Source organism: Elephas maximus, chromosome 21 (genome assembly GCF_024166365.1).
Source record: "Elephas maximus indicus isolate mEleMax1 chromosome 21, mEleMax1 primary haplotype, whole genome shotgun sequence".
NCBI classification, from domain to species: domain Eukaryota; kingdom Metazoa; phylum Chordata; class Mammalia; order Proboscidea; family Elephantidae; genus Elephas; species Elephas maximus.
Window position 1 is genome coordinate 58,696,028 of NC_064839.1, and position 21,172 is coordinate 58,717,199.

The 21,172-nt window shown below is 42.3% G+C and overlaps 1 gene segment (V, D, J or C); it reads right to left on the reverse strand.

Moving 5' to 3' along the window:
* Positions 1 to 8,488: 8,488 nt before the first annotated feature.
* Positions 8,489 to 21,172, reverse strand: part of LOC126064700 (immunoglobulin heavy variable 4-61-like) — a 113,464-nt gene continuing 100,780 nt past the window's right edge. Inside the window, 1 exon segment of the V gene segment in view lies at positions 8,489 to 8,937. Coding sequence covers positions 8,503 to 8,937 — 435 coding nt within the window.

Genomic DNA, 21,172 nt, shown 5'->3' on the forward strand with positions numbered 1-21,172 from the left:
GGAGGACTTAGGAACCACAATGGGATCTATGCAGTGGGGACACTGGGTCTGAGACATGTCCTCAATGGTGTTGGGTCCAGGGGCCAGAAGAGCAGTGACTGGATGCTCAGTGAACACTCTGTGTATATATACTTATATATGTTGGTGTGTGAATTGTAGGCATGTTCTGAGAGGCCTAATTCAATGAAGAGTGCCACCATCTAGCCCTTGCTGCCCAAGCAGTGCGTGCCATCTCCTTAGAAATGAAAGGAACACAAAGAAAGAACAAAATATTAGTCTGTGGCAGTGCAATTGTTACTGGAATAAGGTTCTTGCCTCTCACTGGTCAAGAATGAACAGGTAAGGCACGAAGTTTTCCACATGAGCAAAGTTTTATTGAAGAGGCTTGCAAGCGGAGACGAGGAGGGCCTAGAGCAATGCTTACCCTCATCTCGCAAAACAAAAGACAGGCCCAAGTTTTAAAAGTTCTTGGGTGGGAAAACATTCATGTTTATTCACAGACAAAGGTGGGGATATGTTAACTAAGGTGCTCACACAGTAGCTTCCCACGATGGCTCCTGTCCCGGAGGCCTCTGGCCTCTGGAATCAGTAGCATGACTTATTATGAGCTGTCAGGCCTGCGCAGTCTCTCACTCCCGGGGTTCAATTCCCCATCTGGGGCTGAAGCCCCTCACCGCCCCTGGTGGAAGGCCACACAGCGCTCACAGATGGATGTTCTGTGCATGTCCCTGGGCCTGGTTTTCTCCAGGTGCTTCTGTAAGCAAGGTTAAAGAAGTTTGCAGGCTATATTTAGATACCCTGCCCCATTGTTCTGGGGAACAGCCCATTTCTTGTTACTTTGTTTTCAGATTTGGGGGGCCCTCCGTTCTTTGTCTTACTGAGTCTCTAGGTTCCACACTCAGCCCCTTATTACCTCTCTGATACTACAGCCTATTTCTCTTTCACTTGCTTCTCCTCCAACCACAGCAGTCTCATTGCTATTTCTCAGTCACCCTCTGATCTCAGGGCCTTCGCTCCCTGTCTTACGATGACCTTCAATGCAGGAATGGTTAAAGAGACTTCCTCTCACTTTGTCTCTTGCACTGTAATACAGGGCTATGTTCCTGGGAGTTACAGAGCTCACCTGGAAGTAAACTTGGCTCTTGGAGGTGTCCCTGATGATGCTGACTCAGGATGCCAGAGTTGAGTTATAGTTTGGGCTCCTACCATGCCATGTGGAACCCACCCACTCCAGCCCCTTTCCTGGAGGCTAGAGGACCCAGCTCATATCAGAGCTGGTTAAAGAGAATCCAGAAACAGAGCAGGTGATGGTCAGGGTCTGTGAGGACTTCACCAATCCTGGGCCCTACTCCTGCAGCTGCATCTGGGACAGGACACCGGGGAACAAAGAGAACCATTGTGAGTCATGTGCTCAGATATAGCATCCCCAGAGCTTTTTTCCTGAATCCCTAAGACATTCACCTCTGGGAGATATCACCAGAAAGAGGAAAACCCACACATTAGAGGAGGACTTCTCAGAAACCATGCAAGCAGGTAGAGATTTAATTGAAATAAATTGTTGGAAAACCAAAAAACAAGCTTCGTAAGTGAAGGGAGTACCACAGGGATGGGTGTCTTCTGACTCTCAGGCCAGGCCTAAGCGGCAAACCAGGAACTGACATTATGACAAACGGGACTCCTGGCCTCACCCAAGCCACTTACAGTGCAGAAAGGGTGGCTAACTCCAAGTTGCTGTGTCTGAGGAGGCAGCCTGTGGTCATGGGGCCTCCTGGAGGATATGGGTCTTGGTTCTCTGGAGGGGTCAGACAGTGAGGGGATGTGGGCTTCACTGGGTGGGTGAGGGAAGCAGAGGTGGCTGCAGACCATCTGTATTTATGGAAAAGGCCAAGACCTTGTTCTTGGGCTTTCTTTACCCAGATTTAAATAGGGCCAATTCTGAAGCCTGAGATCAGCCTGGGAAGCACTTAGGACCCACAATGGGATCTATGCAGTGCGGCCACTGGGATTGAGACATAACCTCAATGGTGTTGGGGTCAGGGGCCAGAAGAGGGGTGACGGGATGCTGGGTCAAGATCTGTGTGTATACGTGGGTGTGTGAATTGTAGACATGTTCATGCAGGCCTAATTCAGTGAAGGATGCCACCCTCTAGCCGTTGGTGCCCAAGCAGTGCAAGCCGTCTCCTCAGGGAAATTAAAGGAACAGAAAGAAAGAAGCTAATATTAGTCTGAGGCTGCACCATGAACTTTACTATATCACCTTCATTTCCTCTCCATATGAAAGATCTATGCCTACTGTATTTAGTCCCTGTTTATTGCTTATTGTCATCTTTTACATAATGAAATCAGAGATTCCTTGTTTTGAGCATTTTTTTAAAAATCTTATTTTATTTTTGTGATTTCCCTATCTGAGTTGATATCAGTTTGCTGTGTTCTGTGTCCTTGTGTTGTGTTGATATCTGATAATATTGATTTTCTAACCAAAGAATTTCCTTTAGTATTTTTTGTAGTTTGGTTTGGATTTTGCAGATTCTCTAAGCTTGTGTTTACCTGTAAATGACTTATTTTTGCCTTCATATTTGAGAGACAGTTTTGCTGGAAATATGATTCTTGGCTGACAATTTTTCTCCTTCAATGCTCTCTATATATGTCATCCCATTGCCTTCTTGCCTGCATGGATTCTGCCAAATAGTCCGTACTTTTTCTTATTGATTCTCCTTTGTAGGTGACTTTTCTCTTTATCTTTGGTTTTGTCAGGATTGATCATAATATGTCTTGGTGACTTTCTTTGCAGATCTACCTTATATGGGGTTTGATGAGCATCTTGAATAGATAGGTATCCTTTCATCTTTCACAATGTCAGGGAAGTTTTCTGCCAACTAATCTCCAACAATTCTTTCTTCTTAATAGAATCTCACATGATTCTTAGGGTTTCTTCATTTTTTTTTTTTAATTCTTTTATCTGGTTTTTCTTCAAATATATTGCTACCCAAAGCCTTATCCTCTATTTCCCCAATTCTGCATTCCAATTCCTCAATTCTGCTCCTTTTACTTCCTATCGAGTTGTCTAATTCTTTATGTTTATTGTTAATCTTTTCAATTTCTGAATGCTGTCTCTCTATTTATTCCTGCAGCTTATTAAATTTTCATTATGTTCTTGAATAATCTTTTTACTCTGTTTGCTGCTTTATCTGTGTGTTCCTCGGCTTTTTCTGTACATTGCCTGATTTCATTCCTGATGTCGTCCCTGAAGTCTTGAAGAGTTTTGTATATTAATCCTTTGTATTCTACATCTAGTAATTCCAGGAATACATCTTCATCCAGAAGAGTCCTTGATTCTCTGTTTTGGGAGTTTGTTGAAGCAATCATGGCCTGCTTCTTTATGTGATATGATATCTACTGTTGTCTCCAAGCCATCTGTAAATTATTGTATTAATTTATTTTTTGATTGCTCACTGTGTCCTAGTGCCTTGTTTTGGTATACCCATATTGGCTACTAGAGTGAGGTAACTTGATTATTGGAGCCTTTGAAGCACTAATGTCCTGTTACCAGTTGGATAGAGTTGTTATCAAGTATATGAGCCTAGGAGTCCATTCACTATTCTTGTATAAATTCAGCTCAGGTGTCCTGATAGTTGGTCACCTAGTGTGTGGTGTAGGCTCTCAACTACTATTGTAGAGGAGTAGTGGTGATGGTTGCATGCACTGCTTTCTGGTAGCAGCAGGGGGTCACACTCTGAGGAGGGCAGGGTGCTGACAGCCTTCCCCCAAGTGTCAGTGAGGAAGAAGCATCCCTGTTCTCTAGAGCTCTCTGGTGTGTGGGCCCTGCATCTGTACCTTAGGCACCCAATGCTTATACCTGTAAAGACTAGTAGAAACCACTATCCTCAGATCTCTTTCATGGGTGGTTAGGCGGTGTGGATGGAGCCTCAACCCTCAGGTCACTGCTGTGGTTACGTAAGGGCTCTGTTTAATAGGTAGGCCAGTATCAGACCTCCAAAACCTGCCTCTCCACCACACAGCTGAAACAATTATAGTCAGACCTCTAACACATTTACCTTTGCATTATAATAGCCACCTGGCTCCATGTAGGGGTGAAAGCCAAAGTCTTTGGATCTCTTATGCCTGGGTTGGTGCTGCTTCTGCTCTGATCTTCCAGTTTAGAGGAGTCTGGAAAGTATTTTTCCCCTGTTTGTTAATTTGCTACTTCTCCCAGCAGAGGAGAATAGATCAGAAAAAGCACAGCACTTCTATCTCAGGCCCATGGAATTCGATTGTTAATGAAGCCTGCTGGGGCAGGGAGGGGAGGGATCAGATAGACAGGAGAAATCAGTGTGGTAAAATAGACAAAACCACTTATCTTGTGTCAAAAGTGCTGTTTTATTTCAGATTCTAGAGGCACACGTAGCCTGTGTGCACTGGCTGGGTTCTCTCTGAGATTGCCCTAGAAAGTTAGGGCTGCATCCTGTACTTGCCGTGCCTCGGGAAATTACCATCAGCCCCGCCACACTCACACCAAAGAACGGCACCAAGGAATTGAAGCTGAGTTACTGCATGGGCTCAGCAGCTCATCGCTGCTTCTGCACGGCCTCTCACTCCCTTGTCACTCAGGTCGATTCCTTAGTTCTGTGTTTGATGGTCAGGGTTTGCAGATTGTCATATATGTAATGGATTCACTTGTTTTTTGGGGTTTTTGTTGCAAGAAGTTCAGCAGAAGCTTCTGCTTAGTTAGCCATCTTGTCCCTGCCTCCGACAGTGAACTTCTTAATAACCAGCATTTATTTTGTTGTGTTTTCAAAATTTTCATGTAAACACTATACAGTTGAAAAGTAACTTGTTTAAATTCATTGCAATTTTCTACTTACTCATCTGACTGAAGTTTCTATTGGTTGTTTACCAGAACATGTGAAAGAGCACACCCCTGTGTTTGTATCATGTCAAAGAGCATTGCTAGCCCTCCTGGCTGGAGTTGCTGGGTCAACAGACATGGAAGTAGAAGACGGTTCTCTCATAATGGGTCAGAGACCTGGTATCTATTAATACAATCCAACCATGTCCAGTAATCACTCGTGTTGAATCCAGTTACATATTGGCTGAAGGTAGCAACAGTTAGACTCAATAGTCATTCTCATCTCTTGTCGACTCCAAAGAAATAATATACTCCCAAGAGACCTGCTAAGATAAGGAATTTCAATGACATGGGAGAGAACCATAGGAGACAGAGGTCAAAGCAAGTGTTGAAGTAGTAGGGACCTCATAGCTTAAATAACCTTGCAGGCAGTCAACCTCATGTCCCTGGCAGGCACATTCTCACACACTGGAGCTGGTATCAGTTTTATTTAGTGCTCTGCCAAGTACCTTCAACTGTGACACTCTCCTTTACTTGTGTCCTATTTGCTTGGCATCTGTGGGTCTTTGCTTTGGATAGCTGGTGCCTCTATTTTGTTGAGACCTTAAGCACGTGCCCAGAAACCCAGTGCTGTTGAGTCAACACACATACCCTCCTTATTGGGTAATTCATTCTTGTGCCCAATATGCTCCCTGCAAGGGCTCACACCAACTTCCCCTTAGTGTGCCTTTCACACAGTACTATACAGCTGTTTCCTGAGCACCTACTTCTTTGATGTGTCTCTGGAGATGGATCTGTGGCTCTGGAAGAATGGGCTTTATTTTGTGAATCTAGAATAATTTATTTCCCCTATCCACTGTAGCCCCTTCCCAGGGGCTGGCAAACCCATTGCCAGAAGTAACCACTGTCTGTTATGAAGAATCCAGAGACAGTGAAGGTGAGAGACAGACTCTGTGGGGATTTCCCCAGTCCTGGGCCCAATGCTTCCAGTTGCACCTGCAATAGGACACCTGGATCCTTTCCAGTTATGTGCAGTCACAACCATTACCATATACCCAGGTATGATATCTGAGACACTCATCTTGGTTAGCTGTCACCAGGCACCAAAGAAGACCCAATGAAATCATCTTCTAAACCACAGAGCTCTCTTTCCCAGAGACCTCTAGCTACGTCTGATGAGAGAGCTATTAAACTCAACAGTCCATGAGTGGAATTTTACCCTAGAATTTGAGGGAAAACTTACATATGGTGGAGCCCTGTCCTTATAAGTGGAGAAAGACTCATGTCAGGCTCATTCACTCTTCAAAACATGATTGAAGAACTGCTTCAGGCATAAGGAGTAAAACGAAGGGGAAATTTAACTTTTTTTTTTTCTCATTTTAGTTGCTCTATAAGACAGCGATGGCACTAGTTTTTTTTTTTTTTTTATAAGACAGCTGGTATTTAATGCAATAGTGATAAACTTGTTTTCTTTTACATGATGAATCTAATTTGACACTTAGGTTTTTCTTGATCACCAGTGAGGATAAGTGCATTATGTGTGTAGCAATTTTGTACTGATATTCTGATAAGTCAATATTGATGCCCATCCCCCTCAGGAGTTTTTTAAAAACAAAATTAGGTATTTTGTTCATTATTAATAAAACACTCTGCATAAGACATCATAACATTGCCGTTCAAAATATATTCATGATTTTTCTTATGGTTTGGTTTCATTATCTTTTAGCATGTTCAAAATCTAGATTCTATTTACACAGATAGGTTTAAAATATATTATAAAATGTTGTAATCACACAGAAACACACGTGCGTACACACACACATCCCCAGCACTAGCACACACACCTGTACAGGCAAAAACTAAACTATATCCTCTCACATGTCACACACACTCCCTAAATGTTACTCTAACTGACACATTGGAATTTGTGTTTATTGTGTGAGGTAGTGATCCAAAACTATGTCTTTCTACCTGCGTGTCTGTCTATTGAAACTCCACTTAACAAATATATTTAAACACATATTTTTCTACAAATGAATATAAATTTTATTCTTTTTCAATTATAAAATTTAAAGGTCGGAATGCATTTATTTCTATCTTATGTGTCCATCATAGCGATTATTCAAAGAACATTTTTGTTTAAAGTCATTAAACTTTATTCAATGTATGTTGTCATTGTTGTTAGGTGGCGTTGACTCAGTTTGGACACTAAGCAAAGCCGTGTGACAGAGTAGAACTGCCCCCAGAGGGTTTCCTTGGTTGTCATCTTTAGGGAAGTAGATCACCAGGTCTTTCTCCTGAGGAGCAGCTGTGTGGGTTCAAACAAGCAACCTTAAGGTTAGCAGTTGAGTGCATAACTATTTGTGCCACCTGGGTGTATATACTTATGTGTGTGTGTGTGTGTGTGTGTGTGTGTGTGTGTGTATAGAGACAGCAAGAGCGAGAGAGAAAGAGACAACTGAAATTAGTCTACAATTTCAAGGATTCATTCACCCCTGTGATGTGTTCCAGAGTGTTCTGAGACTCTGCAAGGCATGGGGGGTTTGGACTTTATTATCAGATCACTAGTGACCCCCACAGTATGTCCTCAGGGGACACCATGAGAAGCAGCTGTCTCCACTGAAGTACGTAGGAGAAGGGAGTGGGTGGGCTAGAGGAGTCACAGGGTAGGAGAGTATTCTGTGGAGTGGTGCTCAGTGCCTGTACTTGGTTGGTGGCTGTGAGAATGAGAAGAAGTAAAATGAGACAGCAGACATGGAAGAGATTAAAAAAGGAGTTTGTTGTTTCCTTTAATGGAGAATGAGGGCGATTAAAAAGTCATGGTTGGATCTTCCTCCTCTCGCCATGACAAAAGAATGGGTGGTGGAGAGACTATCTGAGACATAGAACACTAGGATGCAGTTAGATATGGCAGATATAACCCGCCAAAGTGGTTTTTTCAGCTTCTTTTAAGGCAGAAAAAAGGACAAGAATGAGACATAGCACCTCCATATCTACTGAGTACACTATGAACAGAAGCGTTTACTATGACTGAGACATGGTAGAAAGCACAGAAATATTTGCATGGATTTGGAGGTTGAACTGAGGATGCATGGTTTTCTAATTATTAAGATTTTACTGAAAAAAATGTTGGGGGTAGAAATGTGAAAAATGAGGTCTTAAATACTTAATTGAATTCCTTCTCCAAATTAGCACTTATTAAGTGAGAGACACCAGGGAGTTACAAGCAGGGGTGGATTACCCAATAAGCACAGTAAACACATGCTTAATTGTACACACCATCTAAGCACAGGCTTGAAAGCACAAGTGTGATAGAGTTAAAAAGTTACTCACCCCATAAACAAGCTGGTGCATAGGCAGCCTCCTGAGCCTGTGTGAGCTTCATTTCTAGCCGACACATTCTCACACTTTGGAGCTGTTACCAATTTCATTCAGTGCCCTGTGGGGAAGGATTACTCAGTAAGCAAGGTAAGCTTGGGCTTACAAGGTTAGCACAACTAAGCATGTGCTTATAAAGTACACACTAAGAAGCATGTGCTGACCCAGCTTTTTGGGTAATCTGTTCCTGGTTGCAAGGAAGAGACAGTAGTAACGGTTCTTCGAGGATAAGACTTTTGCTGGGCAGGGGCAGGAAACACCAGGGTTAAAAGGAAACTTCAGTCTTCCTCTGCACCTGCTCCTGAGATGCTCTCTGTGCTCCACGCATTCTGAGCGCCTCCCGTAGGCCAGTCCTCTCCCTGCAGGGGAGGTTTGTGTCTTGGGGCACACCGACTTCTCTTCACTGTGCCTGTTGCACAGTAATACACGGCTGTGTCCTCGGAAGTCGCAGAGCTCAGCTGCAGGGAGAACTGCTTCTTGGATGAGTCGGCAGTGATGGAGATTCGGCCCTGGATGGAGGAGCCATAGTTTGTATTCCATGATGATTCACCGTAGTAACCAACTCCCAGCCATTCCAGGCCCTTCCCTGGGGGCTGGCGGATCCAGCTCCAAGCATAATAAGCACTAGAGATGGAGTCACCAGTGACAGTGCAGGTGAGAGACAAGGTTTGTGACGGCTTCACCAGGCCTGGGCCTGACTCCTTCAGCTGTACCTCGGACAGGACACCTAGGGGAAAGAGACGAAATTCTTGTGAGTCAGAAACAGAGCACACTCACCCCTATCACCCAACGTTTAAGTCCCTGAGAGGCTCACACTGGGAAGCTGTCGCCAGAAAAAGGAGGAAACATAACAGCTTCATCTTCTACTAGGAAGGATAGTGCCTTTCCTGAGAGAGTGAAGATGCCCACACCACACAGCATGGTAGGTGTGATATAGACAGAGCTGAGGGGAAATTTGCATGTGTCAAGGGTACTGGACTTACAAGAGGAAGGAGCCAGGGGCCCAGTTCTGCCTCACAGGCTCTTCCAAAAGGTGACTTCCTGAGTATTTAGACATCAGAGGACCCAGATGTCTTCCTCCTCTGAAACTTCCTCATTTGTGAGCTTCCATATTTTCATTCCCACCTCAAAGTTAGGAAAACAGGTCAGGGAAGCAGGCAGGTTTGCTGGACAGTGGGAAGCAAAATTGCTGGTAACCCTAGGTAACACATCACACAAAGGCCCGTGCTACAATGCCCTATCCCTTTTGGGATCCCACCTGCAGACATCCTGTCATGTGTATTTGCCTGGTGAACATCCTTCTCTGGGGAGAAGGCCTGGGAGAGAAACACAAGGTGTGCTCTTTCCATTTCTGAGCATAGAGTTCCAAGTTGTCTTCCTTCTGAATGTTAATCTAATTCCTGCTCTCCCTTCTCCCGTCATTCACCAGTTTTTGCTTCTTTGCTTATATTCTTCCCATTTCTCTATTGGTATCCGTCTCCTTTTTCTTCTTTCCTCTTCCCATGTCCTTTATCCTACCTAAGGCCAAAATATCTTCTCATTTATAAGAACCTTCACTAATTCACCCAACCCAGAATCATGTTGAGGGGACACACCACAACATTGAGCCTCATCTCACGCCCTGTGCATTGTCATTATTCCTTCAGCTCTCATGCGTGGTACAGTGACTTGTAGCTGCCTCCAAAAAATTTTTTTTAATTTTTCTCCCTAAGTATTTTCCAGACACTGTCCTGATTTCTTTCCTTTTTCCAATAATACTGTGGTAAGGTTTCCTAGGATAAACATGACCATGCCCATCCTTCTCCCCATCCCTATCCTGTGTCCTCCATTGAGTAGATCTTATGTGTCACCCTGCAGTTTGCATGTCTGGTTCGTGTTTCTGGAAGATGCTTTTAAACTCAACAGACAGTGATACCTCTGATATCTACCCTAGAACTCCCTGATAGCTGCTTGAGGACAGAGACAATAAACAAGTAAATTAAAAAACAAATGTGTAGGAGAGTATGTTAGCAAACCATAAGTGATGAAGAGAACAACACAACAGACAAAACAATAGAGCTAGATGGACAGGAAATAACCCAGAAGAGGATGATGGCCTCAGTTATGGTAGCTTCGCCAAAGGGAAATTTCTGAGCAACACTAGGAGAAAACCGCAATACGGGCCATATAGTCACTGGGCAAACTCATTTTCCATGGAGAGGCTAATGCAAGTGCAAGTATCCTTGAGGCATTTTTTTTTTCTCCTAGTATATCAGGCATAGCCAAATGGTCAGTTTTACTAGAGTTCGAGATTCTGGGAGTGACTAGTAAGAGATAAGATTAGAAAAACCAAACAGAAACTAAACAAGGTATTTATATGAAAAAATGCCTTTTTTTTCTATAAATGGGGCACGTATTTGAGCAGATGAGTAACATAGATGGTTTATGTAACATAACTTCTCATTACAGTTATTACTATCATTGGAGGATAAAAAAATGAAATATTTTGAGGAGAATGTAGCCTCAATTCATACACCACTCAGTTGTTTCCTGAATTAGCAACCTCCCTTCACTTCTTCATTGTGTTTGAGTTAATATTCACCCTGCAGGAGACAAGGAGGTAAGTTGGAACACAGAGGGAACACAAGGTATGTGTTAGACAGGCAATTTTTGCAGAGATGCAATATACAAAATAAACTGTTTATATCAAAAAAAAAGGAAACAACATTTAAATTAAGAATAATAACTTTTACTATGTACCAAGAAAAATGAGTACTTAGGTATAAATCTAAGGAAATATGAGCAGGATCACTTGCGTAAAACTACAAAACACTAAAGAGAAAGAGCATCGGATCTAAACAAATGCTGAAGTATTTTAAGAGTAATGATTGATGATAAGATGTCCATTCTCCCCAATTTTAAATATGAATTAACATGTATCTAGTAAAATTAAAAAATAAATATTTTTATTGATATAAATAGACTCTTAAATTTGTACAGGAATGCAAAGTTACTGGACTAGTCAAAAGAATACCGAAACAAACAAAAAATATCAAAGACACACATTGCTCAAATTCAAGACTCACTCTACAGTATAGTAACCAACGTGGTATTGCAGTGGCAAAAGGACAGACATACATGTACCATCCATGTGCTGACAACCGGATGACATTATTGAACTTTTCCAGAAAAGCAGATATGTCAGCCATACCCCTCCGAATCGGTACTCACCCAGATGTGAGCAATGTTGGTTAATTTCCCATGCCCTTGAGCTTCAGTAAATGCTCTCATGTACCACTGCTCCTTTCAGCTGGTGATTTTCATCAATATTTTGTCCATGAGTTTCATTCATTTCACCAAATGTTATTAACATGTAGTTAAATTTTAATGTTTTATGCTGTCTTACTGGTAGATATCCCACACCATAGTAATCCTCTCTTCTTTTGGCGGATTTTTGTGTTGTCTCTGGTTACCTATTAGGGCACACGCACAAAAAGATTACTGTAAGCACTCCTGTCCATGTTCTTTTGTAGACATATAGTCTCATTGTTCTTGCTTCAAGATTTGTGTTGGAATCCCCAGGCCATACCATAGGTGTACGTTTAGTTTTATCAAAAACCACTAAATAGAAGCCAAAGATATTTTATACCAGTTTCGCTCCCACGAGCAACATAGGAAATGATTTCCTTTGTCCACAGCCTTACATCTAGTATGCAGATTCTGCTCGATTTCACATAGATGGTGTTTGCTTCCTGGTATTTCATTTGGATTTAACTTGCATTTCCCTAAGGACAAATGATGTTGGTCATCTTCTCAAATGTTTCTGGCCATTCAGAAATCCTTTGCTGTCAAGAAACTCCTGAAGCATTTTTCCCTTTTTAATAGGATTTTTAACATTTCTCTGAAAGATTTCTAAAATTGTATTATATGTACTAGGTACAATACCTTACAGATAGATTCATTTCAAATATCTCCCAGGGATTGTCCAACATGTTCCATTTCTAAATGGTGTATTTCATTACAATTAAATCCTTTTGGTTTGTGATTTATTAAAGTTAAAATGTTTGTGCGTTACCTTTAAGAAACCCATTTGCTTATATCAAGGCCAAATATATTTTTGTATTTTTCTTCTTTAACTTTACTGTCTACTAACACTACAGCCTACCATCTATGTTGGATTGATACTCGTCTATGGCAAGAGAAGGTAATCATTATTCCATACAAATATCCACTGGATTCAGAAGCATTTAGTAAAAAGACTATCAGTTTTCCCAAGGAGACTGCTCTAATTCTCCCCTGACAATCACTAATTTTGTCACTTTGTCATAAAAGATTCAGAAATTCTGAAAGAAAGCTGATTTCCCCTGGGGACAATTTACAAGGCAGGAAAAGGAAGGTTCAGATCCTTATAGGAAACCCCTTCCCAGTCTCCCTTGCACCTGCCCGTGGTGCTACAAACTTGAAATCAGTGTGCTCTGACCTCCCCCTGGTGATCCTGCACACTTACTGCAGTCTAGCCTCTTCCTGCCTATATGCAGGGTAGGTTTGTGTTTAGGCTGCCCCCACTCTGTACTCTGTACAATAATACATGGAGGTGTCTTCAGTTCTCAGACTGCTCAGGGTTAAATAAACTTGGCTCTTGGAGATGTCCCTGGTGATGTTGACTTGGGACTTAAGAGCTGGGTTATAGTACATGTTCCTATTGGCCCATATCTCACCCACCAGCCCAGCTCCTTTACCGAAACCTTGCAGACCCAGCTACAGCATAGCTTGTGAAAGAGAAACCACAGACAGTACAGGTAAGGGACAGAGTCTTTGAGGGCTTCACCAGTGCTGAGCCCGAATCCTGCTGATGCACCTGGGACAGGACACCTGGGACAAGGAAGATCCCATCGAATCAAAAACACCAGAAATTGCATGTCCACAGTCCTTAACTGAAATCCCTAAGACACTCACAGCAGGGAGCTGCCAACAGGCAGAGGAACAGCCCACAGGAAAATCAAGCTCCTGTGGGGTTCCTGTTCAGAAGGATGCTGGGAATTCTCTGCCCAGGGTGGGGCTTCCAGCCTAAGCCTGGGATTTGATTTTCAGGATGGAAGCCACTGAGCATATAAGATTGGGCAGAAGTAAGGAGCAGTCGCTTTCTGTCCTTCCTTGGGAGTAGTGTTTTGTCTTGTGCTACTTAGAGGAACTAGGGAGACAAATCTTCCCGGAATTTTCCTGCAACCTTTTGCCTGGTCCACCTATTTACGGACAATGAGGAAGGTAAGTCTGGACACAGTGGGCAGGATTTTGGGCCACAGGACATGAAGAAATGTTTAAAAATGAAGTTATTCAACATTCATTTCAAGTGAGAAACCAGGACCTGTTTATGCTCAGATAGTTAAATTCCAGTGGACAATTCAGGATTGCAGAGAGTGATGTTTATGAGTGGAGGCTCATGTTGGAGTTGCGGAAATAGATATTTTTGAGATGGCCTGACATTACTCTTATACCTGTGCAACTTTTGTCCTATGAAAAAAAGTTTCTTGGATTTCTGCAGTAGGATGGAGGTGTAGGGATTGCTGCACCAGTTTTATACTTGCTCTGTTCTGTTCCCTGCAAGTGACTTCACTCAAAGGTTCTAGACTATGAAAAGAGTTCATCTGTTCTGTTGTGTCTCTGTCTTGTTGGCACCAAGCTGTTCCAAACTGTGGCTCAGCTTGGCCATCAGGAAAGGATGAATGATCAGTGGTATGGTTTGTGTTAGACTCACAATGACTTTCCATCACTGTATCTCACGCAAAGTAATACATGTCCATGTCATTGGCTCTCAGTCTGTCCATTTGAAGGTTCAGCGTTCTCTTGATGTTTCCTCTGGAGATGGTAAATTAACCCTTCAATGAATCTGCACAGTTCTTAGTACCACTAAAAAAAAAAAAAAAAAACGCATTTTTGTCAAGTCGATTCTGACTCATAGCGACCCTACAAGACAGAGTGGCATTGCCCCTTAGAGTTTCCAATGAGCACCTGCTGGATCTGAACTGCTGACCTCTTAGTCAGCAGGAGTAGCTCTTAACCACTACACCACCAAGGTTTCCTAGTACCACTACCAAGGTTAATTAGTGCAATCCAGCACAGCCAATCCCTGGAGCCTGGCGAACTCAATGCATCCAGTATCTGCTGAAGGTGAATCTAGAGACTGCACAGGAAAGTCTTAGAGACCACCAAGGCTGGCTGAGGTCTTCTGCTGACTCTACCAGCAGCCCCTCACACTGGACACTTACAAAAAGAGAGATATTTTGGTGAGGAAAACTGTCACACATAGCCATTGTTTCACTAAGACCCAGCCACATAGTCAACATCTATTGTTCTCTATAAAATGACCATTTGAAACAGGGAAACCCAGTGAATCAGACTCCATGGTGACTCATGTGTGTTCAGTCCCAATCACTGAATGGGGGCACCTGCTTATGCTGGGACTGGGGTTCCTCTCCCAGAGCTACAGCATCAGGACTAGGTTGGTTTTCATCATCTAAGAGATGGGTTCTATTTGCACATCCTCCTGCTGTTTAGCAATCTTTGAAGCTGGAAACCTTCAGAGAAAGCAGTGCTTCAGAACAGATATGAGTACCCTGGGCGAGTTGGAGGGAAATTATAGCATTCAGGAAAATGTGATATTTATTATGGGATTTTGCTTTGCAAAACTCTTAGTACTCATTATTTTATTATATTTTTACTTATGCACACAAAACATAAGATGTAGATATCAACACCTTTTGTTGTTGTTGTGCTTAGGTACCTTTTACAGATATAAAGCTACAACACAGCACAAAGGTGTTGTATGATGTGCCAAGAGCAATTGTCTGGTAAGAGTTACCCCAGTCCTAGGCTTATATAGCTCAACACTGGACTGACAGTTCCCCTAAACTAACTGCTTAGTAAATATGTAACTGACTATTAAGGTTTGCAGAAAGCCTGGAGTGTAATGAGAACAGGGTGTGATTTTGCTGAATTCTAGTGTTTTACTTAATCACCAATCAACGCCCATGGAAGCAGCAGTGAAGAAAAAATGATATATTGCATTGGGCATATCTGCTGCAAAAGACCTCTTTAAAATGTTAAAAGGCAAAGAAGTCACCTTGAGCACTAGGGTACACTTGACCCAAACCTCATATGCATGTGAAAGCTGGACAATGAATAAGGAAGACCAAAGAAGAACTGTTGCATTTGAATCACAGTGCTGGAGAAGAATAATGAATATGCCATGGGCTGCCAGAAGGAATGTAATCTGTCTTGAAAGAAGTACAGCCAGAACGCTTCTAAAAACGGTGGACGGTGAGACTTTGTCTCACTTACCTTGGACATGTGATCAGAGGGACCAGTCAGGAGATTGACATTGTGCTTGGTAAAGTAGAGGGTCAGCAAAAAAGAAGAAGACCCTCAGTGAGATGGATTGACACAGTGGCTGCAACCACGGGCTCAAACATAGCAATGATTGTGATGATGGTGCAGGACCAGGAAGCATTTTGTTCTGTTGCACATAGAGTCCCTACGAAATTGAATCCACAGTACTGCACCTAACATATAAGCACAACAGCACTTACCCAAGTAATATGTACAGTACCAAGTTCAATGCATGGAAATGTTCAGGAGTGTTTGCTATTTTGGATGCCACTGTGAATTTTTCTATCACTCCTTCTCTACCAATATAAAATTATACTTATTTTAACATGCTTATGGTAATATAATTGGCAAATAATATATTTCATTTATTTAAAGTGTACAATTAGTTAAGTGTTAACATAGGTGCATCTCAGTGCAAGCATCACCACAACCAAGAGAGTGAACAACTCCATACACTTCAACGATTTCCTTTTGTTCCTCTGTCATTCCTCCCTCCTGCTCTTCCCTCTGCTCACTCTGTCCCCAGGCACATACTGATCTTTATGTTATTTTAGATTAGGTTGCATCTTCCAGAATTTACATAAATGGAAGCATGCAGTATGCACGTTCATTTCTTTAGCTTATTTCATTCAGCATAACAATTTAGAGGCACATCCATTTTGAATGTTTATCAAAAATTCACTAATTTTAATGCTGGATAGTATTCCAAAGTATGCATATACCTCAATTAAGTTATGTGTCTTCATGATGTGGATTATTTCAAGTGCTTAGCTATGACACAGAAAGCTGCTGCTTAGCTTGGAGATGAAGAGAGCTGAGAAAAACCTTGCTCTTTCTCTTACGACAATGACAACAAACCTGGACAAACTGCAAATGAACACATTTCTTTAACATCAGAAAATTGAAGTCACAGGACAAACAATAAATCTAAACTTTGAAGGGAGATAGGTGTCTCCAGGAAGAAACACAACCCTAACTTCAGCTTACCCAGGGCAGACAGTGCCAGAGGGCATAGAAGCTACTCACAAGATTAAACTGCCAGTATGTAATAAATCTCTTAACACTGAGTGTATTAAAGCATAGATTGCTCAATGTTACCAAGGGCAACATAGACGGATCCTTACCACCCTGTAGGCATTCCTCCAACATTGAGGGAAATTCAATAAAGAAGGAAACACTTACGTTGCTGGATGATGAAAAGGAGCTGATACAACTTCCAGAATGCACCCAGACCACCTCTCTTATCTCTACAACAGAACAAGAGGAGTGATCTGCTGAGGAAACTCATCAAAACGTGAATTCTATGGGCACTGTTGAAATCCAATAGAGTCTGGGAAATCACCAAACTCTGTCCAGAATAATCTCCCCTCTCTTCCATAAGGTATAAAAGCCTTAATTTGCATGATAAGTTCACTAAAAGGTAAAACTAGAGCTCACAGGTGGAAAACCATTGTAGCTGGGAGGAAACATTGGGAACAAGTCACTGCACCCTACAGGAGAAAAAGGAAGGCATGCTAGGTGCAAGATGGCATCTGGAGGAGGGACAGGGACACTGGGAAGGCCACACACCTGACAAAGGTTAACAATACCCATGTAGGAATGAGGCTTAGTCAGAAGACCAGAGAAATGTCCCCTTATTGCAAAGACCACCACAACACTAGCAATTATCAAAGAGAAAAACATTAAAATGTTACCAGGGAGTGCTAAAAGGGCAGGTTCTATTTGGGGAGCACAAAATAAAGACTTAAAACCAAAAAAGGAGGAAATACAAACAAACAAATATTTCACTATAGGAACTTGAGGTTTCTAGTGCCCATAGTAAAAGAGAACTTGAACTCTGGTAGCCATGGCAACAATAAACTCCAGATGCAGCCATATCTTAATTCACACTAATCTCCACATAAATGCCAAGCAATGGCAGGGTGTGATTATCTCCAAGGAGAAAATAATAATGAGTACATAATAAATAAAATAAAATGCCAATATCTACTGTTTTCCCATCTTCCCCTGTGACCAGTCCCCTCATATCAGCTTTCACCACTATTCCTGACCATCATCAAGGAAGCAGTGGAAGACGAGCCACAACTGCTGGTTGTCCTGAAGCTACTAGTTCATGTCCAGGAGACAGCAACTCTCAGGCAGATTTTCCTGGCGCATCAGCACGCTGTACCCAGCAGAGGACACCTTTCCCCCCTCCATGGGATAGCTGCTACACCAACTCTTCTTTGTCCAATGCAGTGTACTTAATAATAGACCTGGCTTGGCTCCAGTCCACCTGTTCTGGCTCAGCAGTCAAACTCACAGCCATGACAAATCATGCCTGCAGTATTGCTAATGCACTTCACCAGGTTACCAGTCTCTCCCCTCAGAACAGACCACACCACAGTGAGGGCCTGTGCCAAGACAGCATGCACCTTACCAAGGGGGCATTTCCTGCACCTTGCCAGAGTAGGTGTGAATGCACAGGTTGCCAGAGCTTATATTTTAAGACATTGTTTCCAAAACCTGATTGAAGAGCTTAATTTATTTTGAAGTTATAATCAATGATTGAACTCCTAGTTTCCTATAGACGAAAGATTTACTAAGTGATAAATGACCCCTTAGCAAGATATGTTAGATTTACAAAGAATTTTTTTTATTTAAATAATTTGTACTGTGTAACTATGTAATTAAACAGAGCCCTAAACTCTGAAAGTAAGCCTATTCAACTAGATTGACATTATCACTGGAAATTATAATATACAGTTTCCTAATTTAATTCATGTGATTCTGACCCCTCCATGGGGCCTGAGTCATTTACCAACAAGGATCTACTGCAACCATCATCTCTTTCTCTCATACTCTCCTTCATATGACATAGAGTAAATAGGAAGTTTGTCTCTCTCTCTCTCCCTCTCTTTCTCTCTTTCTTGCTCACTTGCTCTTAATAGCCAAAAAATGGAAACAAACAAGATGCCCTTCAGTATGAGAATGGACCAACAATCTGTGGTGCATCCACACAATAGAATACTATTCAGCAATGAAAGCAAAGGAGCTACCAAGACAAGAAAATACACGGATGAGTCTTAAAAGGACATAGCCAGCTTGAAAAGGCTACATACCATATGATGTCATGAATGTGACATTACGGAAAAGGCAAAACTACAGATATGATGAATAGATAAGTGATTACCAAGAATTTGGAGAGGCTTTTTTTTTTTTATATATACACTAAGGTAAAGCACAGGTGACTTTATGAGTGGTGAAATTTGTCTCTATTCTATTGCCATGGTGAATATATGACACTCTGCTCTTATCATAGTACACAGAACTTTGCAGCAGAGTATAACTTAATGTATGGAACAAATACAAGTGTGTGTGTGTGCGTATTAAAAAAGAAAACAAACCCAGTGCCGTCAAGTCGATTCCAACTCATAGTGACCCTATAGGATAGAGTAGAACTGCCCCATAGAGTTTCCAAGGAGAGCCTGGTGGATTGGAACTGCCGACCCTTTGGTTAGCAGCCATAGCACTTAACCACTATGCCACCAGGGTTTCCGTGTGTGTATATTGGTACATATAATTTGGAAACCCTGGTGGTGTAGTGGTTAAGTGCTATGGCTGCTAACCAAAAGGCTGGCACTTTGGAGGCAGAGCCAAGATAGCGGAATAGACAGATGCTTCTGGTGAGCCCTCTTTACAACAAAGACCTGAAAAAAACAGTGAAATGAGTATATTTATGACAAGCTAGGAACCCTGAGTATCAAGGCAAGCTTAGAAAATGAACAGAGGGGCAGAGGGAAGAAGAGACAGTTCAGAAGCGGAGAGGAATTACTGGACCGGAACCGTGGGGAGCGCTGTGGCGCCATTCCTGGGGCAGTGGCAGTGGGCTGGTACTAGCGTTCGGCTGCAGTTTCCTCAGGGAGAAGCAGCCAGCCAAACAGCCTAATCACACCTCCGGGACCAGAGAAGAACAGCAAAAGCTAAGTACTTGTGTATATTTTAACGTGCCCCCCCCGCCCCAACCCCAAGCCAGCTTCAGCGGCTGAAATCCTTGCTCATGAGACAGGCACTATTGAGCACCTAGAGCCATCCTCTCAGCCTTAGAGAAGGAAAATACTTGCATTTGGGGGAAAGGATAATTTGCCACCTCCACTAACTGGGGAAGAACAGGGCAGAAGCCACTCCTGTCCAGGCATAAACAGTCCTTGGACTTCGAGCATCTTTCCCCTCTGCATGGACCTGTGTGGGCCTATTTCAGGAGAATAGGCCTTTGTTGGCAGACTCCAACCATTTCAGCTGTTCAGTGGAGAGGCGGGTGTTTGATGTTTGACATTGCTTTGCCTATTAAACAGGGTCCTCACCTCCCCACATCAGAGGCCTAAGGACTGGTAGCTCCACTCAGGTCACCCAGCCACCCTCAATAGGGGTCCAAGGATAACTGGTACCTCCCAGTCCTTATAACCAAAAACATTAGGTGCCCATGGTCCATCTGCAGAACCCACCACCTGCACACTTTAGGGAACAGGTACGTGCGTTCCTCAGAGATGCTCAGAGGTCAGTTCTCAGCTCTCTGCCTTGTGCAGAGTGTGACCCCCTGCTGCAATCAGATACAAGTACATACACCAATCACCCATGCCCATCTAAGGCTGTAGGACAGAGCCTGTACCACACACTTGATGATCAGCTACCTGGAAACCTGAGCCAAATTCATACAAGAAAAGTGAATGGACTCCTAGGCTGACATACCTGATAACAGCTCTGGCCATCTGGGGACAAGAAGTCAGAGCTCCAGAGATGAAAATAATCAAGCTAGCTCACTCAAGAAATCATTTGGGCATATCAGAACAAAACAAAGCAAGAAGCATTGACAAAGTAAGCAAGCAGAAACAAATACAATAACTTATAGATGGCTCAGAGAAAACAGTCAATATCAAGTCACATAAAGAAACAGGCCATGATCACCTCAACAAGCTCTCAAAACAAAGAATCCAGGGATCTTCCAGATGAAAGTGCATTCCTGGGATTACCAGAGGCAGAATACAAAAGATTAACTTACAGAACCCTTCAAGACATCGGGAAGGAAATGCGACAATACGCAGAACAAGCCAAAGAACACACAGATAAAGCAATTGAAGAAATTAGAAAGATTATTCAGGAACACAATAAAAAATTTAATAAGCTGGAAAAATCCATAGACAGACACCAATCAGAAATTCAGAAGATTAACAACAAAATTACAGAAGTAGACAACCCACTAGAAAGTCAGAGGAGTAGAATTCACCGAGTAGAATCCAGAAGTTCTGAACTTGAAGATAAATCACTTGTCACTAACATATTTGAAGAAAAATCAGATAAAAGAATTAAAAAAAAATGAAGAAACCTTAAGAATCTTGTGGAACCTTATCAAAAGAAATAACCTATGAGTGATTGGGGTACTAGAACAGGGAAGGATAACAGAAAATACAGAGAGAATTGTTGAAGGTCTGTTGGCAGAAAACTCCCCTCATATTATGAAAGATGAGAAGATATCTATCCAAGATGCTCACCAAAATCCACATAAGGTAGATGTTAAAAGAAAATCACCAAGACATATTATAATCA